We start from the raw sequence: 22,019 nt of genomic DNA, 5'->3' as shown, positions 1-22,019 counted from the left end.
CTGCTATGTCATTAACTGAAATTAAGTTAATTGCTTAAGAACAAGCCAAGCAACAGTCTGACTGTCGGACAATCTCACTTGTAATTAAAAATATGGACTAGATTTTGATGCAGTTTTATGGTAAATTGTAAAAGATTTTGTGAATTTTTGAAAGAACATGATTAAGTTCCCAAAGCCTAGTTGGCCATATTAGGATTCCCTGAACTACTTTTTTTGTGATGTCATCAACTATTGCATAAAAAAATAGAGAGTCTGAGGTTCAGAATTTGGCAGTCAGCTGACTGCAAAGGTGATTATAAAATATTTTATTTTAGAATTTAAGTCTCTTCATAATTTTGAAACTATTTCAGCTAGAATCACCCTACTCAACCCTCCACTATTAAAGGAAAAAAAAAAGATGCAATTATATTCCTCCTATCCAAACTACTACCTCAACAATGTTCCCTTATACTATTAAAGGGCCAAGACAGACCTCATTACAGCAATTTTATCCAAATTTGTTCAAGTAAATGGATGCACACAAACTCATTCAATATACAGGCAACATATTTTCTTAGGAAGTTTGTTCTAATGCTGATAGGATTTTGAAATCTAGAACTACACATCTGAAATATTAAAAGGAGTATCATTGAACTTTTGGTGTGGGAATTTGATTGTTAATGAAAGGTAATTTCACTATTTGGGAAACACTGATCCATAAAGGGTGTATTACTATCTATTCTAGTCAACCTGGAACATACAAAAAAGAACAATGCAGTGAGCAACACGAGCCTTATTTTCTTTAGTATAGTAACTTCAGTTTGGAAATCTTAGTGTAGCATCTCTGCTTCTTTTCCCCCTTGAAAGTACAGTAGACAAAATAACTAGTGCTACTGAAACAAATCTGTTTCGACATGTCATCAACATGAACTTATAATTCCTTGCCATCCAAACATTTTATCAGGATGGAAAGGAACTAGAATTTTTAATCTTTTTTTCCCCCTCTTGCAAGATTATCAGAATTGTAACATAAAAAGAGCCATTTACATTAGTAATGACAAAGTCACATATCTCTAAAACTGGATAAATGAAAATCCTGAATTTGTCCTAAATCGAGGGACATAAACCATTAATTACATTGACGATGCAAACAGCAGTATAGGCAACTCATGTTAGTGCCATATCACTTTAAATAGACAATCTGTTAAAGGTAAGCAGCATATAACCCTGCTTCTAACTATATTGGTATGGATACTGTAGTATGAATAATGTAAATGATTTCTATTTTTCCACGGACTTAGCTTAAACTTATAGCTCCAATCATGATTATAACATATTGCAGCTAAAGACTGGAGTTATGTTAACATAAGCAAGTTCCCGCAATAGGCATTTATTCCAATGTTCTCATTAATGACCTTTCAGAGTAACAGCCGTGTTAGTCTGTATTCGCAAAAAGAAAAGGAGTACTTGTGGCACCTTAGAGACTAACCAATTTATTTGAGCATGAGCTTTCGTGAGCTACAGCTCACTTCATTGGTTGCATCCGATGAAGTGAGCTGTAGCTCACGAAAGCTCATGCTCAAATAAATTGGTTAGTCTCTAAGGTGCCACAAGTACTCCTTTTCTTTTTATTAATGACCTTGAAACTTGCTAAAAAAAAATTACTGTTTTAAACAAAGCACACACTTTGTTCCTTGTATTTAATAATATAATGTAGGGTTTTAAATCAAAGTCTGGTGTACACTTGGTCTGTTGCTAGGTATTTACTATAAGTAAGATGTCTTATCTATATACAACTACATAAAAAGGATAAGCAGTGTATTAATTTTACAGCTTTAGTCTTTGAATAGGTTTGATAACTTGCTGATCATCATCACTATTTATTCTTTGAATGGATGTGTGTTCACATTTTGGTAAATGCCACACTCTATAAGGAATGATGCACTGAAAAATTATTTTTAAAAAATTGTTCTCATATCAGAAATGGATTTGAATGGACTTCACTGTACTTCCAATGGCCAGGTGCCATCCATTATTATATTTTAGGTTTTACCAAGTCTTCTAACTAGACGTCTAGAGTTAAGCTAGAAGTTTTGGCTGTAATACAAGCAGTGATGAAAACCACATGAGTAGTAACAAGTCTTAATGTCTTTCTTCAGTACTAAAATGGGCTAATCTGTAGAAGCAGTTTACTCAAGTATCATCCAGGGTGCCAGGCAGATCAGGAACTTTTCAAGTTGAATTTTTCCTTGAAATGCCCACTCTCAATTTCACAGCACTCAAAACAAGTTTGTTAATACTTACAATTTAAAAAATTGAAATAAACCTCTTCGGTGGATTATCACTGCTTTTGGAAGGACTGCCACATTTACCAGGTATGTTACATTTTTGCATCTATTCACATTTAAACAGCAGTACAGAATTAAGCAACATATTTATATGAAGATAACACTGTTAGGTAAATAAGTGCTTTGCAGTACTAAATGATTTATAAAGTAAAAAATATTTTTCATAGTATACTTTGTAGTTCAAATATTTTCAAGTTTACTGAAATTTTAGAATCAAAGAGTAAAAGCAACAGTGCTCTAGCTGGATTAGCAAACAGTAATCAACCTCATAAAAAGAAAAGAAGTGATTTATATTGTCACTAAACATCTAAAGCAAAATATGATAAATCTTTCCTTGTTATTTTAATCTATGCACAGCCCTGTTCTATAATCATTACTCATAATTAATATACTACTAAAAGTCATTTTAATGAAAAATTTATTTTATCAAGCATAACAGAAAAAAGATTTTAAAACAAAAATAAAATAGTGAACAGGATAGATGTTTAAATAAGTGAAAATAGCATAAATGCTCATAGATTAATGTTCATCTAATTTTCAAGGTATAAGTAAAGTAGACCTATTCAAAGTCAATAAAATAAAAACCACTATCTCAGCTATTTTATTTAAGTCTGCATTTCTCATAGTTGCACTGTGTATCTTTAACATAATGCTGTATTTTCCAGATTATACCTTAGTTTCTTATATGTTCTTATTCAGAAAGTTGTTTAATTTTATTTTTCTTAAGCATTAGTCCAAAGAAACACAAAGAGTTAAAATATAAAACCATTTATTTTTGGGAAGGAACAATGACTAACAGAAGCCAAACTATTTTTAAATATAGTGGTCAAAAGAGCTATTATCTTGCCTTTCTTTGGACAAAAGCTCTGCACAGAGCAATGATTTGTGATACTAATGAGCACAAGGATTTTCCCTGCCTGTCTTCAAGCAAAACCAATGTTTTATTCCTGGCTCATTTAAACATTTCCTTTTCAGAAACAATGCTCTAGGAAACTTGCCTCCCTTCATCAAACTACCTTAACAGCAGCTCTTTCTAAACATGGCTCTAAAAAGGACTAAGTCTTGATTACTCTACTGTTAACTCCTTCAGTGTCATGGCTTAAGAAAACAATGATCACGTTACAGTTTTCTGCTGCTGGAATCTAGCCATAGAGTAATTTCAATATTTTTCTTTGAACATATGCATACTTACCAGGGCCTTCAAATAATCTTTCTGTCCACAAACTGATTTATTGTATTTTCTCTTGTAATGCACATTTACTATTTTAATATTATGAAGTTACTGTACTGTTACACAGGAATTTCTAATCCAAGTTTTATTACATCTGAATGGTGTTAGTCACATTAAAATAACATTAAGAGTTTATCATAAACTTTACGTAATATTCTAGAAATACCAAGAACTGTACCACACTAACAAATGCATAAAAAAAAAAAAGAGTTAATCTCTTCTGTATGTTATCTGGCAATCTGAGATTTGGGATAAAACAAACAGCCTTTAGAATTCCAAATCATAGAGGCTCAACTGTGTCCTAAGGGGAGTCTGTAGAGGCACAATATCTTCTAGAGCAGTGGTCCCCAACCTTTCTGTGGGAATAGCAATGGGCACCACGTTGGGGACCACTGTTCTAGAGCTTCAGGGTGTGCAAGGAAAACACTACGATTGCAGTGCATCTAAGTGCTGGGCATGCCTTCTGCACCCCACCAGCTTCCTGCCTGATGCTGGAGCACACAGCCCCCTCTACTTCACCACCCATACATTTGGGGTGGCTTGTCCTCCTGGAGGTGCTGCGAAGGAGCACTCTCTGAAGTCAGGGAAGCATAGGGACTCTATGCAGATGATGCAAGTAGAAGAAACACTTCTTGTACCCTTTCCCACTCCTGCTGTATCTGGGCACAATCTCCCCCTCAGTGTTCTGGTCAATTAGTAAGTGTGAGAACTGCTGAGGGTATACATTATCTTGACAACAATAACCCATTTCACATACTTTATTACAAAGTTACCTATTTAAATATTTCATAAAATAGATGAATTAAAACATTTGGAGCATTTATATTAATCTACTGGGGTTTAAGCAGACACAAAAATTAGTAAAGAAGTTAGAACTGAGCTAAAGAATCACAGTGTTTTTGCAGAAAATGTTCAATACCTCTTCACTGTGTTTCACAGCCACAAAAACATTTGAAATTTCAAATGGAATATATTTGCCAATTGCTACACACGTGCTACTTCCCACTGACATTTCTGTCACTTATACATCCATTTCAGAGAGAGAATAAGAATGGGTACTCCTGATACCCACCCTACATTATAGCATAATAATTTTTATATTCCCTGGGATTTCTGAAGTTACTTCCAGTATAATGAATGTAATACTTACACACAGTTTCAATAATATTAAGAACAATGATCCTGACACACAAAAAGCATTGGTCTCATATAAGTAAATTAAAAGCAACAATGTAAAACAACAAAAACACAAAACTGGAATTTAACATAGGCCAAAGCAACACATAAACAGACAATTAAACATTTAATTAAGCAATTAAACAAGGATCTACATCCATCCAACATTTCCCAAAAGAATTCTATTACATCCCAAAAAAAGATTATCTTATAAACAGGATATGCATTACAAAGTTTACAGCAGTGCCTCTTGGATTCTACATAGAATACCGTAGGATACACCCAGCTCCTCAAATTAAGTCTAAATATCCTAGTAAGTGGACAATTAGAGCAAAAATCAGGCCTCCTGAATCTCAGTTCTGTGTTCTAAACAACTAGACCATGCTGCCTTCTTCAGTTTCAAGTCAAAGCTATCTTTGCTCCTGGACTGGAGTACCTCTTTCATAGATCCACCTAATCAGATTGGTGGACCCAGTTAGGTTTGAATTTTCCATGAAAGACTTATCACACAGCTGAGGACCACTCTATTAACAGTCTAGTGACTAAATATGATGGTCTTTTGTCCCCTGAATTCCACTACTTATGTAAACTATCTTCACAGATCACTGGGGTGGTGGTGAGGGGTTTAGAGAGAGAGAGAGCAAGCAAGTAAGGATGAAGTCAAGGAGCCAGTGGTGAATATTATACTCTGAGTCTGACTGATTACAGCAGAGAGAGTTTTTGAAATCCTACGCCATGGCTAAGGTACAAGAGAAAAGCACTTTCTTCATCTCCACTGTAGCATCTAGAAAGTCTTGAACTGCAAAAAAATTCTCGGTGACTGATTAAACCAGACAGCTTCTATTTCAAAGAACTTTTGCTTCTTATTCACTGTGACTATACGAACATAACTGATTGGATTCTAACAACATTGGCTACATCCATGGTAGCTGATCCATGTTAGGAAGGGACAAATCAAATTTATCCCATATTCCATAATTGTCTAATATGAAGCATCTGGTAATGTCTACTGTGAGAAGCAATTTCTATATTCCTAACTGACAACTCCTATATTCCTAACATAGTGTCTAATTTTTGCCAGTTTTGCTTGCAAGATTTCTAATGTGCTGGAGGAGTTTCAGCCACATATCTAGCAGATGGAACCATTTCCCATGTTATTAACTAACTCTGATAAGAGGTTTTGGAACTACTTTGACTGTTTATTAACGTTTTCTTTGGGAAAAGGTATTAGCTCTCCTTGGGCAAGCAGTTTAGCCATGCTCAGGAACTCATGTAGACAGTGACAACCTTGACAATTATTGTTTATGGGCAGGTTATTAAGAAGGCTGTAGAGAAACAATCTGGAACTCTCCAATTTCTCTGACCCAAGTCAATATGATTTTCCACTGGGCATGGAACTGAGACTGCACTTGCTTCAATGGTTGATTACTTTCTTCCAGTCTCGGAGAGAGGATAGGTGTCCAGGCAGATTCTTTTAGAGCAGTCTTCAGTCTGATACTATTGGCCACAATGTTTTGTTCACTTGCTTACAGACTCTAACTGGGATAATTCAGTAGTTGCAATGTTACCGTAAATAGAATCATGAAAAGATATTGCTGAGCAATTGCTCATCAGCCTTAGTGGCAATTTCACAGGGTTCTATTTGATCACCCCATGTGTTCAATTTATATGGTGTGCAATGCACTGGGGGAAATTGTCAAGAGATGTGAATTGCCTCGGCATTAATTCACAGAAGATTCAAGGCTCAGGCCTGAATGGTACAGGCTCCCTGCTTTCCCAAGGATTAGTCAAGGGAGTGGATGAGATCAATCTGGCACAAGGTAAACCCAGAAATTATTTATTACATATTATTAACAGGCATCATGAACTAACATCTGTCCCTGCTTTTGCAGTAAGATATATGTATTTTTTTGAGATGGTCTGAAATTTGGGAGTGTTTCTGGATTCCTAAATAGCACTAGTAGTGTAAAAAATACTTTTTAATCTACATATGCCTGACTATTCCTCTGATGTGGATATAGCCCAATTGATTAACATCTTTGAGACCTCTGCACTGGATTACTACGTGGGACTGTACTGGGATCAGCCATAAGTTACAACCGTAAGTCTTATCTATTTAGATTGTAAGCTTTTCAGGGCAGACTGTCTATGACTATGTCCATGTAGTACTCCAAGAACAATCAGGCCCTAATCTTGGGGTTTGGGCCTATAGGTGCTCCTGTAACACAAATAAAAATATTACTTCTGTTCCCAGGGATGGGCATTGGCTTACAGTTAATTTACAGGTAGAATTTAAGTCTCTGATTTTAAACAATACAGACCTATACCATTTGGATCTTTGTCACATAAAAGATCAACTCTTTCCCTATATGCCATTGCAACAATAGTAATAAGTGCAGGGCTTTTACCACGAATCTTTAGATCTGAATACCTAAGACAAGAGGTAAGTTGATTCTGGGTTTGAGAACTTACAACTGTAGATTTTTTTCCTCCTCAAATCTGAGGACATGACCAGAGAATGTTCTGATGGATGCATTTTATATCTCATATAACTATTTCCCATCCCCCTAGATGCAATAGGAACAATAAGTCTGTTTAAAACATACTGCAATTTAATGCTAACAGACATCAGAGGATTAATAAACTGGGATCATATCCTAAAAACTTGTAACAAGTTTTGCTACAAAACTCACATACAACATGTCTCATAAGTCTAGAGCTCACTGTACTACACTCAAAACCTATTTCAGTGCATTATCAAGAGACCTTTTAATTGAGCTCAATAAACTCCTTAACTGTTGCATCAGCATCAACTATTCAGCAACTTCATTCTTATTCTTTGTAAGAATCATTTTTGGCTCTGGCCAAAGAGTGTTACAAGAGATGAATTAAACTAGAAGTATGAAGAAGTTATTTGTAGTTCTGCATTTTCTAACTTTGGCTATATTTTGTTCTTTTCCCCCTAAGATTAGTTATTCTCCGTGAGAAGACATGAAAGAATATGTGTTGCTTCTCTTCTTGGGTTTGTGCTCTGCTAAACATTTCATTGGCCCTTCACACTTTACATTAAAGCATATGATGCTGCAAGATATGGAAGATGAAAATGATGATGATAACTCTCTATTTCCAACTAGAAGACCAATTCTGCAAGAAGTTCCTTTTGATATATTTCCAGTATGTCCCTTTGGATGTCAGTGTTATATGAGAGTTGTCCACTGCTCTGACCTTGGTAAGAATAAATCTGCATGTCTGTCTATCATGGGAATTATTCTTTGGAAATTTTTTAAAGAGGTGAATTCTGCATTTCCATGAATTATGAATTTATGAAACAAATCGTGTTTTGAGGGATAAAGTAGTATTAGTTTTCAAGGAGACTAATTTTTTTACTACTAGATTGTTTCAGTCAGATTTCCAAAGGATATCATCTATGAAGGTCTCTCTCTGAGGCCTTGTCTACACACACACAACTTATACCGATTTGTTCAATACTAGTTTAGAAACTGATCGTAATTAAAATCAGTGCAACCTCCTTGTGTGAGGGTTGACTTGTATCAATGTAGTTGAAGTTGGTAAGCAATTTAGACTACATAAAACTCATTTCCTTAATAGTAAAATGCTATTTTATTTAGACAAATATTTCCTTTCCCATCTGTTAACAAGATTATTTCGATCCAAAGATGAGAGAATAATGCCCACAGAACATAAGAACTAAAATTTTCAGAGAGACACATTCTGCCTTCACATATTCCCTTTATTTCAATGGAAATTGTACCAAAGTATATGAGGACAGACTATGACCTGTATCAAATGTGCAATGTCTTGTATTTGTATTAGAGAAGTCCCTACTCCCCTCTCCCATAAAAGTTTATATCTAAAAAAGTATCTACTAGAATTCTTTGAGGGGGTCAACAAGCATGCAGACAAAGGAGATCCAGTGGATATAGTGTATTTAGATTTTCAGAAAGGTCCCTCACCAAAGGCTCTTAAGCAAAATAAGCAGTCATGGGATGAGAGGGAAGGTTCTCTCATGGATCGGTAACTGGTTAATATATAGGAAATAAAGGATAGGAATAAATGGTCAGTTTTCAGAATGGTGAGAGAGTAAATAGTGGTGTCCCCCAAGGATCTGTATTGGGCCCAGTCCTATTTAACATATTTATAAATGATCTGGAAAAAGGGGTAAACAGTGACGTAACAAAATTTGCAGATGATACAAAACTACTCAAGATGGTTAAGTCCCAGGCAGACTGCGAAGAGCTACAAAAGGATCTCACAAAACTGAGTGACTGGGCAACAAAATGGCAGATGAAATTTAATGTTGATAAATGCAGAGTAATGCACATTGGAAAATATAATCCTAACTATACATATAAAATGATGGGGTCTAAATTAGCTGTTACCACTCAAGAAGAGATCTTGGAGTCACTGTGGATAGTTCTCTGAAATCATCCACTCAATGTGCAGCAGCAGTCAAAAAAGCAAACAGAATGTTGGGAAAGGAACAGATAATAATACAGAAAAATATCATATTGCCTCTATATAAATCCATGATATGCTCACACCTTGAATACTGCGTGCAGATGTGATTGCCCTATCTCAAAAGAGATATATTGGAATTGGAAAAGGTTCAGAAAAGGGCAACAAACATGATTAGGGGTATGGAACGGCTTCCGTATGAGGAGAGATTAATAAAACTGGGACTTTTCAGCTTGGAAAAGAGGCGACTAAGGGGGGATATGATAGACGTCTATAAAATCATGAGTGGTATAAAGAAAGTAAATAAGGAAGTGTTATTTACTCCTTCTTATAATACAAGAACAAGGGGCCACCAAATGAAATTAATAGGTACCAGATTTAAAACAAACACAAGAAAGTATTTTTTCACGCAATGCACTGTCAACCTCTGGAACTCGTTGCCAGAGGATGTTGTGAAGGCCAATACTATAATGGGGTTCAAAAGGGAGCTAGATAGATTCATGGAAGATAGGCCCATCAATGGCTATTAGCCAGGATGGGCAGGAATGGTGTCCCTAGCATCTGTTTGCCAGAAGCTGGGATTGGGTGACAGGGCATGGACCACTTGGTGATAATCTGTCTGTTCATTCCCTTTGGGGCACCTGCCATTGGCCACCGTCAGAGGACAGCATACTGGGCTTGATGGACCTTTCGTCTAACCCAGTACGGCCGTTCTTACGTTCTTATGTTGATTTGCAGAGTGGTAGATCACATGACAACAGAAAAGGATGACAAGAGACAAAAGCCACGAATCAACCGCAAGAAAATTATAATGCAAGAGCATGGAAAGAATATCAGTTATTTGTCTAGGTTAAGACTGAATAGCATAACCATAATGATGACATTTTAACCAAAGGAAAATATGTGAACAACACTAAGATTCATAGATATATAATATAGTACATAAGGATCACGATCTCTATAATTAATGACTATAGTCTCTATCTGTGTAAGTCTTTGTCGTTAGGCTTTATATAATTCAAGGATGCCAATAGGTTGTTTTAACTGGAGTTTATAACAAAATTGGGTATTCTTAAAGAAAAAGGTTTTTCTTTTAAATTTCCCCTCCCCATTCCCTCCACTGGTTCATTTTCCTCTCCCTTGTTATCCTCACCCCTCTATCATTCCCGCCAGCTCTGCCTACTCTTCCGCTTTCCATCCTGATCTGCCCACTCCTCCTGCCAACACAAATCCTCCCACATCTAGATACCTCTCCTCACCTCCGGTGACATTTGCCTATGGGCCTCCCTCTATTCTCACCCTTTCCTCCTCCTACACCCATCTCTGCCACCATATCTGCTCTTCTCATGCCACAATTCTTAACCCCAAGCCCATCCTCCTTCTTTCTCCTTTTTCTTGCTTTCTCTGGAATGTCCATTCAATCCCTAAAAAGATTACTGCCATCCACAACCTCTTCATATCTCGCTCCTTCCAGTTCTTGGCTCTCACAGAATCCTGGATCCCTTCATATGATCATGCCTCTGCAGCTTGGCTCTATCAAAGACGCCTGTCCTCTCAAGCTCCCCGTGATGGATCAGACTGGGTGTGCTTCCTCCTCCCTTTTCCCACTCCTTCTCTTCCTGAACCACACTGTATCTGGCTGTCCTCTCCCTCTTCATGTTGCTGTCATCTACCGTGCACCCAAGTCCTCCCCATCAGCCTTCCTCTCTGATCTGTGCACTCTCTCTTTCTCTCTTCACAATTCCCCTCAGCCTTGGTGAAAGCAAGATTTTTTTTAAATTCCAGAATCAGAAACTTGTGTAAATTTCCTGATCATATTCTCCCTCTAACATCTGATATGCTGTCTAGAGAATATGCTCTTACATTATTAAAAAATAGTTATATACATGAATGTCATCAAAAATTCTTTTAAGAATGATATTACTTCCACAAGGTATGGAAGAAACCTTTTTTCTTCTAGAACTGTTTAAAATGAAGGCAACATCTTTTTTTTCTGCTTCCATTACAGTCAAATGGCAAAATTCCCATTCTTTTAGGTCCCAGTTCAGAAAGGTAACTATGCACATGAACAATCTTAAGAGCATGAATAATCCTTTGACTTCGATGGGAGTACTCATATGCTTATAGTTGAGCAGAATACCTTGCTGAAATGGGAACTAAAATAGGAGCAGACACATGCTTAGTTTTTATAAAAACTGTTAATGTTCTATCCTAGAACTGAATTCACACAAATATTTAAATCATAGCGAAAGAAATATATTTTAGTATTCCACACATCATCAGAATTCAGAAATATTAATGAGGTTGTCACAGGGTGCTCTACTCACTGCGGGACAGCCCTGCCTCCTGACAATTCTGGGGATTAGCTCTGCCAGGCTGACACCTCTTCCAGTGATCACTCTCCATCACTCCGTCTTTTTCCCTCTCTGTGGTGCCTCTCGTGTTCCAGGAACTGCAACCTCCTCTTTATGACTCGGCCCTCCAGCCAGGTCATTATATGGTTTCCTATCAAAGTCCCTTCTCACTAGCAGTCTCAGGCAGTCTTCCTCTTCACTGTGCCATAGTGCCACTCCCTCAGTGTCTGGAAGGGAAACCTGGGCCCGCCTTCTAATCCAGGTTCCCAGCCCAGGGACCCTGCAACGTGCAGCCAAGATCTGTTCAGTCCCTAATCTTGGTGTTTACTCCCTGGGCTGCTTCCTGCTTTGCATTCCTTCTAGATCCTGCTCACTTCAGGGTATGCCCTTCCCTCAGGGTCAGGCCCCCTGGATCCTACTCTTTCCCTGGGTTCTCTACTTCCCTCTCTACTGAACAGAGAGTGATAACTGCCTTCCTCTCAGCAGCCTTTGCTACTGCCAGCTGCCTGGGTTCATACTAGCCCAAGTCCACCTCTGCTCAGGTGAGCTTCCCTCTAATCAAGGCTTTCCACTCAACCTACATCTCACTCATTTGCTGCTTAATGGCTGATTGGGCCTGCCTGGCCTAATCCAGCCCTCACAAACCAGTGTGCGCGCGTACACAAAAACAAAACAAACCAACACACACACTCACCTTTCTTTACTGAAGTTTTTGTTGTTTTAAGATCTTAGCTTACATAATATCCATCTTTATATTATAGTACAAAATCTTGCCAAAGATAAGAGACCCATGCCTATACCCTTTGAAGGTCTATTCTTCTAAGAAATATAACCATGCTTAACAATCATAAATGTGCTTGTCATTTCTCTTTAAGTTTATATTTTATTTAACTGAAGAGTTCGTTTAACAGGAAACACTCTAAAAATTTATAGTAAAATAAGACTAACACCATACTGATTTTCTAATCAACCCACTATTAATATATTTAGTGACCAAAGAGTAATACAAAAAATAAAATACCATATAACTAATAAAGATCCTTATGCTCAAAATAAAAACAGCACAGCAATTTCTTCCTAAGAGTTATCAAAACCATAGGACTTCTGTACAGGATATAGAGCAGAACATGCCACTTAAATAACAAATAGAATCTACCACTCTTTTAACTACAAAAGTAAAGAATAAACTAAATTAAATGTTCAACAACCATAAAGAACAGTATTGGTAGATCTAAGAGCTATATTCCAGTACATAAGAATGTACGAACGGCCATACTGGGTCAGACCAGTGGTCCATCTAGCCCAGTATCCTGTCTTGTGACAGTGGCCAATGCCAGGTGTTTCAGAGGGAATGAACAGAACAGGCAATCATAGAGTGAGCCATCTCCTGTCGTCCATTCCCAGCTTCTGGCAAACAGAGGCTAGGGACACTCAAAGCATGGCTTTGCACCCCTGTCCATCCTGGCTAATAGCCATAGGTGGAGCTATCCTCCATGACCTTATCTAGTTCTTTTCTGATCCCTGTTATAGTCTTGGCCTTCACAACATCCTCCGGCAAAGAGTTCCACAGGTTGACTGTGCGTTGTGTGAAGAAATTCTTCCTTTTGTACTGTAGCCTTCTATCAGCACATTTTCTACCAATGAACAAAGCTCTTAACCTTCAAACCTGCTCATTTGCAACACAAGCCCTTACAATGTGTGACACCTATGCTTTAGTTCATGTCAACTCATTATTGAAAGATTTTTTTTAAAAAGGGTAAAACCTGTTTTTATGGATGTTTTCCTCATTATCTGAATAAAATAAACAACGTTTGCAATCTGTAACAGGGTAATTGTAATTGGGTGCCCTGTTACAGGTTGCAAAACTGTTTTATTAAATTCAAACACTTAGAAAAGAATCCATAAAACAGATTTTATATTTAAAAATAATTATACATTTGTCAATTATGGCACATGCCATTAAACACAGGCCATCTTGAACCCAGGTACTAGGGAGAGTTCTTGTGGGATACCACCACCTTTATTTCAGCCCTTTCCATATTAAGTACACCTTCCTCCCCCAGAACAAGTACTGCTGTCTGGACTCTACCTTAGGAGTGCTATACCCTCTTCTTCCCCACTGCCTTCCTGAGGCCATGGTCTGAATTCTCTCCTATCTGGAATCTCCTGTCAGTTCCTGCTTAGTTTCCCATCCTTCCCTGATAGGCCTTTCTCCAGTTCCTGGATGGGAGGAAGTGGGAAGAGAGGAACAGAGGGTCCACAGCTGCAGGCAGCAGCCTCTGTCTCATATAATATATGTGCAATGGGATGGAGGCCGAACCAGGTCTGACAGTGAGCCTTTTACAGAGGATAAGATTATATTTCCTATTGCATGCTGTTGTTCTAAACTTACATTTTATGTTTAATAAAGAAGTGTATATTGCTCAAGTTAATTTACATTATTTTGGGGATTCAAACTCAAGTTTAAAAAGGCACAGTTAGAAATCCTCAGAATTTGTCTATTCATGACAGCCAGCAACCAAAGCTGAAGACAATAAGATCATTAACTAGAGCAGCAAAAAACAAAACTAAACCCAGAACTCAGGTTGCCAAATACAAAAAGTGGGACTGATCTGATTTTAAAATGTGTTATTTTTTTAAATTATAAATCTAAACATCCAAGGTGAAATTCATTGCAATGCAGAAGGCCAATGAAAAATCCCTCCACACCCCACTTTACTTCTCCTCAGCGAAACTTCCACTCTGTATTTAAAGTCATATCTACTTACTTTACTGACAAATAGTTTTTACTCCTCTTAATTCTGAAGAACACAAAGTACTCTGGAAGAACACACCAGATTCAATTCTGCCTTATAAATCAATAGTTAGCAAAGAGAAATAAGGACTACGTTTGAATTTCAGATCAAAGGTAGAGATTACATTACAAATAGTTTTTTAAAAATCATATTTTGACTTGTAAACTGATCATACATAATATGAATCCACTGAATTATTGAATCCCATGAAACCACTTTATTGTAACTTTTCTAATCATAACCATTTAGTTTAACAAGCAAAGAGGATATGTACATTTTATTTTGAATAATCCTAACAAACTATTTTTTACTGAAAGTGCAAGTGAAGATAAATCTCGTTATTTTAAAATGTCCTGTATAGAAGAGTACCATCATGGGAGTCAAGAGAGCTGAGCTCTATTCTAACTCAGTATGACCTCTCTGTGTCACAGTTTACCCATCTGTGAAATGGAGAAAAAATGGTTATCTGTTTTTCTAAAACACTTTGAGATCTATGAATTAGAAATGTGTTTAAGTATTATTATTTATTTTCAATATCCAAGCTTCTTAAAGTACAAAAAGTAGACTAGGCAGTTTAACTTTTTATTTTATACAGTCAATTCCTACTCAGTTTCACTTTCTGGTGCCTACACTTTAAGAGGAAGATACAATCTTTTGGGAAAACGACAGATGAATTTTATACTTTTAAAAAGAAACTGTTTCAATGGAATTCTGAGAACAATTCATGGGAATTGTGGGCTGATGTTAAGCTTTGTATAAATATGAAACTTTTTTTGAAAGCTAAAATTATAAGCTAAACTTACCTAACAACATATGTATTCAATGCAGAACTAAAAACCACACATTTACATTGTTATTGTGTTATCCTGCTTAGCAGTTAATGGTTTTCTGTATATCAACATAGTAGGCATTTATATATATTTTTGTTTATCATTAACACTAAATAGGTTTGACTTCAATACCAAACAATATTCCATCTGATACTCGCATGATAGACCTTCAAAACAACAAAATTAAAGAGGTCAAGGAAAATGATCTCAAAGGACTCACATCACTTTATGTAAGTTTGTTATTTTCTGATTGAGTCTTATTTAGGCAACTAAGATTTTTATTCATTTATATAAGTTATATCCTTCCTTCTACAATAATTTAGATGAATTAGAATAAAATATTTTGATACCCTCAACTCTGGGTGCATACACATTACAGACTGCAATCTTGTCAGTTTACATGGAGCTCACAACATCCAGACACATGCCATGGGCAGGGAAAATACATTCAAGCTTTTAAATACCCAGAGAGAAATTTCTCTCAGCTTTAACTGATTATAAGACAAATTCCCACTCTCCCCATCTAAGAACTGTAACCAACAGCCATAAACTTAATCCCACATGTGAAGCAGATGTCAGGGAGGAATTTTCAAAAGCACCTAACTCTGCCTCCATTGAAGTGAATGGTAAAACTCCCATTAACTTCAAATGAAACAATGTAAGGCCAACACTGAGCTCCTTTGAAAATCCTGTCTGCCTTATTAATTCTTTAAGATATAGGTAAGCATACTAAGTTAAAATAATATTTAAATGATTAAAAATTATGATGAGAAAATGACACTTTAAAACTAGACTATATCAATGAGACAGGATTGTACCTGATACTCCCTTCCAGCAGTACAAGGAAAATAGGACAAGCTGGGGTGACTGGGAGGTCTAGATCAGGAAAATCTGTATAAACAATTATGGTAAACAAAAATAAAAATCACATGCTTTTTGCAAAATCCCTCCTATCTCACAAATATTTGAGATTTTTTCCCCATATCTTCTATCTCCTTACAGCTCATGGAGCATATCTTGGTTTCTTTAATAGTCTCTTAATTCAGTTTTTAGACATAATAGACAGCCACCATACACAAAAAGAAAAGAAAATAACAAATCCACACCTGAACTCAAAGTAAAAAAGTCAAGTCAAGTCAAGGTCAATTGACCAACATAGAATACCTTAAAAAGGGACTCCCAATTTCATGGTAATAAATACAGGATAGATAGATTTGACTGATGGAAAAAGTCCTTTCCAACAGCACTTGGTTTCTCAACAACAAATGAAAGTTTAGCAAATCTAATTTACTCCGCAGTCTATCAATAGAGCTTTTACTTATTGTGGATTCATTGGTAGTAGAGAAAATAGGTATTATACAACCTTAGTGGTTGCCAGACTTAGTGTCTACTTGTGAAATGCATTGTATGCAGACACAAAAATGTAATCAATATGAACGTTACAGGAAGTTAACGAAGAACTAATTTTTTATTTAAGTGAACACTAACTGATACTAACCTCCAGTGTAAGAACACAGAGATTAATCAAAAAAAGAAAGGTTTCAGAGTAACAGCCGTGTTAGTCTGTATTCGCAAAAAGAAAAGGTTAGTCTCTAAGGTGCCACAAGTACTCCTTTTCTTTTTGTGAATACGGATGCATCCAATGAAGTGAGCTGAAGCTCACGAAAGCTTATGCTCAAATAAATTTGTTAGTCTCTAAGGTGCCACAAGTACTCCTTTTCTTTTTGCGAATACAGACTAGCACGGCTGCTACTCTGGAACCAGAGATTAATCAGGAGCCATTACTAATTACTAAGGCTGCAAGTCTGTCAGAGAAGTCATGGATTCCATGACTTTCCGGGACCTCTGCAGCTGCCGGTATGGCTGACCCCAGAGCCGCCCGAGCAGTTGCTGGGGCAGATCCCAGGGTGAGACGTCCAGGCGGCTGCTAGGGAGACCTCAGAGCCGGCGGCTGGGGCAGACCCTGTGGTCAGTGGCACCGGCTGCTGCTGGGGCAGCCCTGGGGGCAGTGGCGCTGCTGGGGCAGCCCCGGGGCTGCCCAAACAGTGGCCAGTGCCACTGGCCCTGGGGGCCGCTGGAGCAGCGGTCCCGGAGCAGCAAGGGTTTCAGGGTCCACACTAGGGGCCATCAGAGCAGCGGTCCCTGGGGGCCTCGGAGAAGCAGGTGGCGGGGGCTGACCTCCAGCCCCAGTCTAATAGGGTTGCTCAGAGTTTAGACTGTGTGCTTATGTTTTATTTTGGTAACTAACTCTGACTTTTTACCGTCACTTATAATCACTTAAAATCTATGTTTTGTAGTAAATAAATTTGTTTAACTGTTTATCTTTACCAGGGAGTTTGCCTGAAGCGTTTGGTAATCTGCTCACGTTTGCAAAGGCTAGTGTATATCCACTTTCCATTAATGAAGTGGTGAACCAATTAATAAATGTGCATTTCTCATATTGAGCAGTGCAAGACCGTATATTCCTGAGGTACAGTGCTGGGAACTGGGGTATTTGGCTCTGGTGCCTTTCTCTGTGTGATTCATGAGTGGCTCTGGGAGCATTCATGCAATCTAGCTGGGTGTGGGTCTCTGCATGTGGTTGTGCTGAGTGATAACAGCACCTGGAGGGGTTTAATGCTGGTCACTAACAAGGCATTGTGAGAGACAGCCCAGGCTGGAGAGAGTTAAGGGGGCACAGTGGTCCCACAGTCCTAGGCTGCACCCCGGGGATCCCATCACAGAGAGTAACAACATTTTGACAGTACTCTCTGAAGCAGTGGAAAGTAGAAACATGAACAGTCATGACACTGAAATATAAAAGTATAATCTTATGTGCAAAATAATCTCAAGTAACACAATGTATCGATCATACTCACATGGCAGGCCCTCAACTAGTGAGGCAATGATTTCTAGAAGAGCACAGAGAAAGCAAGATTAAGAGACCTATCAAAAGGAGGGATATTTGTTTAAATGAACAGAAAATAATTTAAAGTACATCAGAGTTCAAAGATAATGGAAAGTAAGACAAATGAAATGTTTTTGTTGTTATATACAATTTACCCATTCCTTTTAATTCTGGCTGGGCAGATTTTCATTAATAAACCATTTTGAATACATCAACCTCCTCTCCAGTAGCAGTACTTAGAGACAAAAGTCTTGAAAAGGACTGAGATCATGACAGTGGGGAGAAAATATTTTATTCCTCCCCTTTACCATAATTCCTAATTTTCCCATATTATACCTCATACAATTTATTTACTTGCTCTTTTTTCAGTTCTTGCAGGGTGTTGAGCACATTCAACATCCTTTGATTAAAACATGAGTAGAGGACTCTCAGTACATCACACGATTTAACCTTCGAATCTCTCTAACATACTGCCTGTTTCCCTCTTTGTTTGACTTTTCACAATATGCCCACCCTCCTTTCCCCACATCCACCAAGGGCACTTTTTGTCCCACAATAATCATGGGGAATTGAAAGCTGGTGTTGAAAGATAGCAATTTCAGTTGGGATATTTGTTTTATAAAAAACAAAAAATTAACATAAAACAACAAAACAAATCTAGATGGAGACAGTCTGCCAGTCCAAAAATGGGGGCGCAGCACTTCTTGATGCCAATTGGAAAATAAATCTAACTCTTTCCTCATTATTTGGCTTTCCCAACTGTATTTAGCTGTACTGGCTCATGGCCTTCAAAAATGTGACTACAGCATCACTGGTATGTTATATCTGAAACAATGAATATATAAAAAAGCAGAAATCATACGATTTATCCCCATCAGTAGACATGTCATTTTGCTTACTACACTGAACAGTAAACAGTCAGTAAAAGGAGCAAAATATTTGTTGCATAGCTTGCTTTAACAATCATGAGAATATGAGATTAGCTTCCCTCTCACAATCGCTCACCTTTGCTGCATCCCAACAGCACTTTTCTCTTACTTTTTGTGGAAGCTTCAAGTTCTCGGTACATTTTTTGAGTAATTCAATTTTTATGGATTTTATGATTAAGTAAAACATACAACATGCAAGATGTTTTAAAACAAAAGCTATTGGAAATATGCATTTATGCAGTCAATTATTAGTAAATAAGTTCTCATTTCCAAGTCTCAGTATGTATGTTAAATTAGAAATCAGGAACTCTTTAATGACCTGAAAATCAAAAAGTAATCCTACAAATTGCTAAGGATGAGTACAAAAGAATAGTGCAACCATGTAGGGACAAAATCAGAAAGGCTAAGGCACAAAATGAATTACATCAAGCAAGGGACATAAAAGGCAATAAGATGACATTATTTAAATACATGAGGAGCAAGGAAAATGTAGGTTATCCTCTGCCTTAGCAGGGAAGGAGAGCTAATAACAGATGACATCAAAAAGGCTGAGGTGTTTAATACCTACTTGGCTTCAGTCTTCACTAAAAAGGTTAATAACGACCAGATAATTAACATAGTTAATATTAATATCCAGGGGAAAGTTAAAGAATATTTAGATAAGTTAAATGTATTCGAGACATCAGGGCTTGATAAAATTCAACCTGGGGTACTTAAGGAACTAGCTGAAGCAACTTTGGAACAGTTAGTAATTATCTTCAAGAACACATGGAGACAAGTGAGGTCTCAAAGGACTGGAGAAGGGCAAACATAGTACCTGTCTTTAAAAAGGGAAACAAAGAGGACCCGCGGAATTATAGACCACTCAACCTAATTTCGATACCTGGAAGGATATTGGAACAAATCATTAAACAATCAATTTGTAAGCACCTAGTAGATAATAGGGTTATAAGGAATAGCCAGTGTGGATCTGTCAAGATCAAATTATACCAAACCAACATAGTTTACTTTTTTGACAGGGTTACTGGCCTAGTAGATGGGGAAAGCTGTAGCTGTGATATATTTTGATTTTAGTAAGGCTTTGGACATGCATGACATTCTCATAAACAAGCTAGGGAAATGTGGTCTATAATTACTATAAAGGGGTGCACAACTGGTTGAAAGACCATATTCAAAGATTAGTTCTCATTGGTTCACTGTCAAACTAGGTGGACGCATCTAGTCCACCTACGGTCTGTCCTGTGTCTTGTTCTATTCAATATTTTCACTAATGACTTGGATAATGGGTTGGAGAGTATGCCATAAAAATCCGTGGATGACATCAAGCTGAGAGGGGTTGCAAGCACTTTGGAAGATAGGATTAGAATTCAAAACAACCTTGACAAATTAGATGATGGTCTGAAAACAACAAAATGAAATTCAATAAAGACAAGTGCAAAGTATTACACACAGGAAGCAAAAATCAAATGCACAACTACAAAATGGGGAATAACTAGCTAGGAAAGGATCGGGGGGGAGGTTATAGTAGAATCACAAGTTCAATGTGAGTCAACAGCGTGATGCAGCTGCAAAAAAGGCTAATATTCTAGGTTGTACCAATAGGAGGGTCACATCTAAATCATGGGAGTTAATTGTCCCACTCTACTCAGCACTGGTGAGGCCTCAGCTGGAGTACTGTGTCCAGTTCTGTGCACCACACTTTCAGAAAGAAGTGGACAAACTGGAGAGTCTCCGGAGGAGAGCAACAAAAGATGATAAAAGGTTTAGAAAACTTGACTATGAGGAAAGGTTAAAAAAACTAGACATGTTTAGCTTTGGGAAAAGAAGACTGGGGCAGAGGCTGAAAATCTTCAAATATGTTAAGGTCTGCTATAAAGAGAATGGTAAGAGGATGATGATCAATTAGTCTCCTTGTTAACCCAAAGGTAGGACAAGAAATAATGGGCTTAATCTTCAGCAAGGGAGGTTTATGTTAGAAATGAGAAAAAACTTTCTAACGGCAAGGGTAGATATGCTTTGGGATAGGCTTTCAAGAGAGGTTGTGGAATCCCAGTCACTGGAGGTTTTTAAGAACAAGTTGGACAAACATCTGACAGTGATGGTCTAGGTATACTTGGTCCTGCACCAGTGCAGGAGGCTAGATGCCTCCTGCACTGATGCAGGACCAAGTATACCTAGACCAAGGTGCCTACTACTCCATAAAACAATGCATATGTAATTACTAAAAATATTTATCAATGTCCTCACAAATGCATGATCATAAAAATCCAATATATATACTGTTTTCTTACTTTTCACATATTTCTTAGGCACTGGCTTTGAACAACAACAAAATATTTAAGATCCACCCAAAAGCCTTTCAATCAACAAAGAAGTTGCGACGGCTGTACTTGTCCCATAACCAGTTAACTGAGATCCCAGCAAACCTGCCAAAATCTTTAGCAGAGCTACGAATTCATGATAATAAGGTTAAGAAAGTACAAAAGGAAGCATTTCAAGGAATGAAGGCTTTACATGTTTTGGGTAAGTCCGTCTTACTGGAACAGTATTAAAATGACTGCATGTCACCAGTCGACAAGAATATTTCAGGATTGAATTAAGCAATATGGCAAATGTGCTAATAAATACAGTACAGACATCATAGCTAATCTACATACACAACTCCAAGAGCATGAGAGTTCTATACAGAGTGACTGCATAATCGGGTCCTAAATCACTATGGAAATATAATAGAAGTTTTATTAGCTTTATTAATAAAATGTTATTTTGCCAATTTTACTAACACAAGTTGGTGAAAATGCTAAACTGCTACATGTTCTTGAAAAACAGCTAAATTCCGAATGAAATTCATCTACATCCAAATATTAATGATCTTGTGAGGCAGCTGGCCAAAACCTTGGGTTCAGCTACAACCTCAAATGAGTTGGCTCCGTCACAGCTCAGCTTCTTTACTTATTCTTTCTATGAAGGTTGATCACTGAATTGAGATGTCACATTTCATGGACAACTGATTA

The 22,019-nt window shown here is 37.4% G+C and overlaps 2 protein-coding genes across 4 annotated transcripts in view; one reads left to right on the top strand and one right to left on the bottom strand.

The window, feature by feature from the left end:
• The window catches only part of LOC102944498 (centromere protein P), a 316,300-nt gene that overhangs the window by 146,396 nt on the left and 147,885 nt on the right, over positions 1–22,019 (bottom strand). The window lies entirely within an intron of this gene.
• The window catches only part of ASPN (asporin), a 36,493-nt gene continuing 16,738 nt past the window's right edge, over positions 2,265–22,019 (top strand). The window contains exons 1-5 of one of the 2 annotated variants that reach the window (XM_027817958.3): positions 2,265–2,354; positions 6,756–6,835; positions 7,702–7,963; positions 15,307–15,419; positions 21,315–21,528. In XM_027817958.3, the coding sequence (XP_027673759.1) occupies positions 7,726–7,963; positions 15,307–15,419; positions 21,315–21,528 (565 nt within the window). In that variant the 5' untranslated portion in view covers positions 2,265–2,354; positions 6,756–6,835; positions 7,702–7,725. Of the gene's footprint in view, positions 2,355–6,755; positions 6,836–7,550; positions 7,964–15,306; positions 15,420–21,314; positions 21,529–22,019 lie in introns of those variants that run through there. The other variant, XM_043551949.1, reaches the window with a different exon arrangement.

This window comes from Chelonia mydas, chromosome 7 (genome assembly GCF_015237465.2).
Source record: "Chelonia mydas isolate rCheMyd1 chromosome 7, rCheMyd1.pri.v2, whole genome shotgun sequence".
Taxonomy (NCBI): Eukaryota; Metazoa; Chordata; order Testudines; family Cheloniidae; genus Chelonia; species Chelonia mydas.
This window is presented reverse-complemented; position numbering and strand designations above follow the sequence as displayed.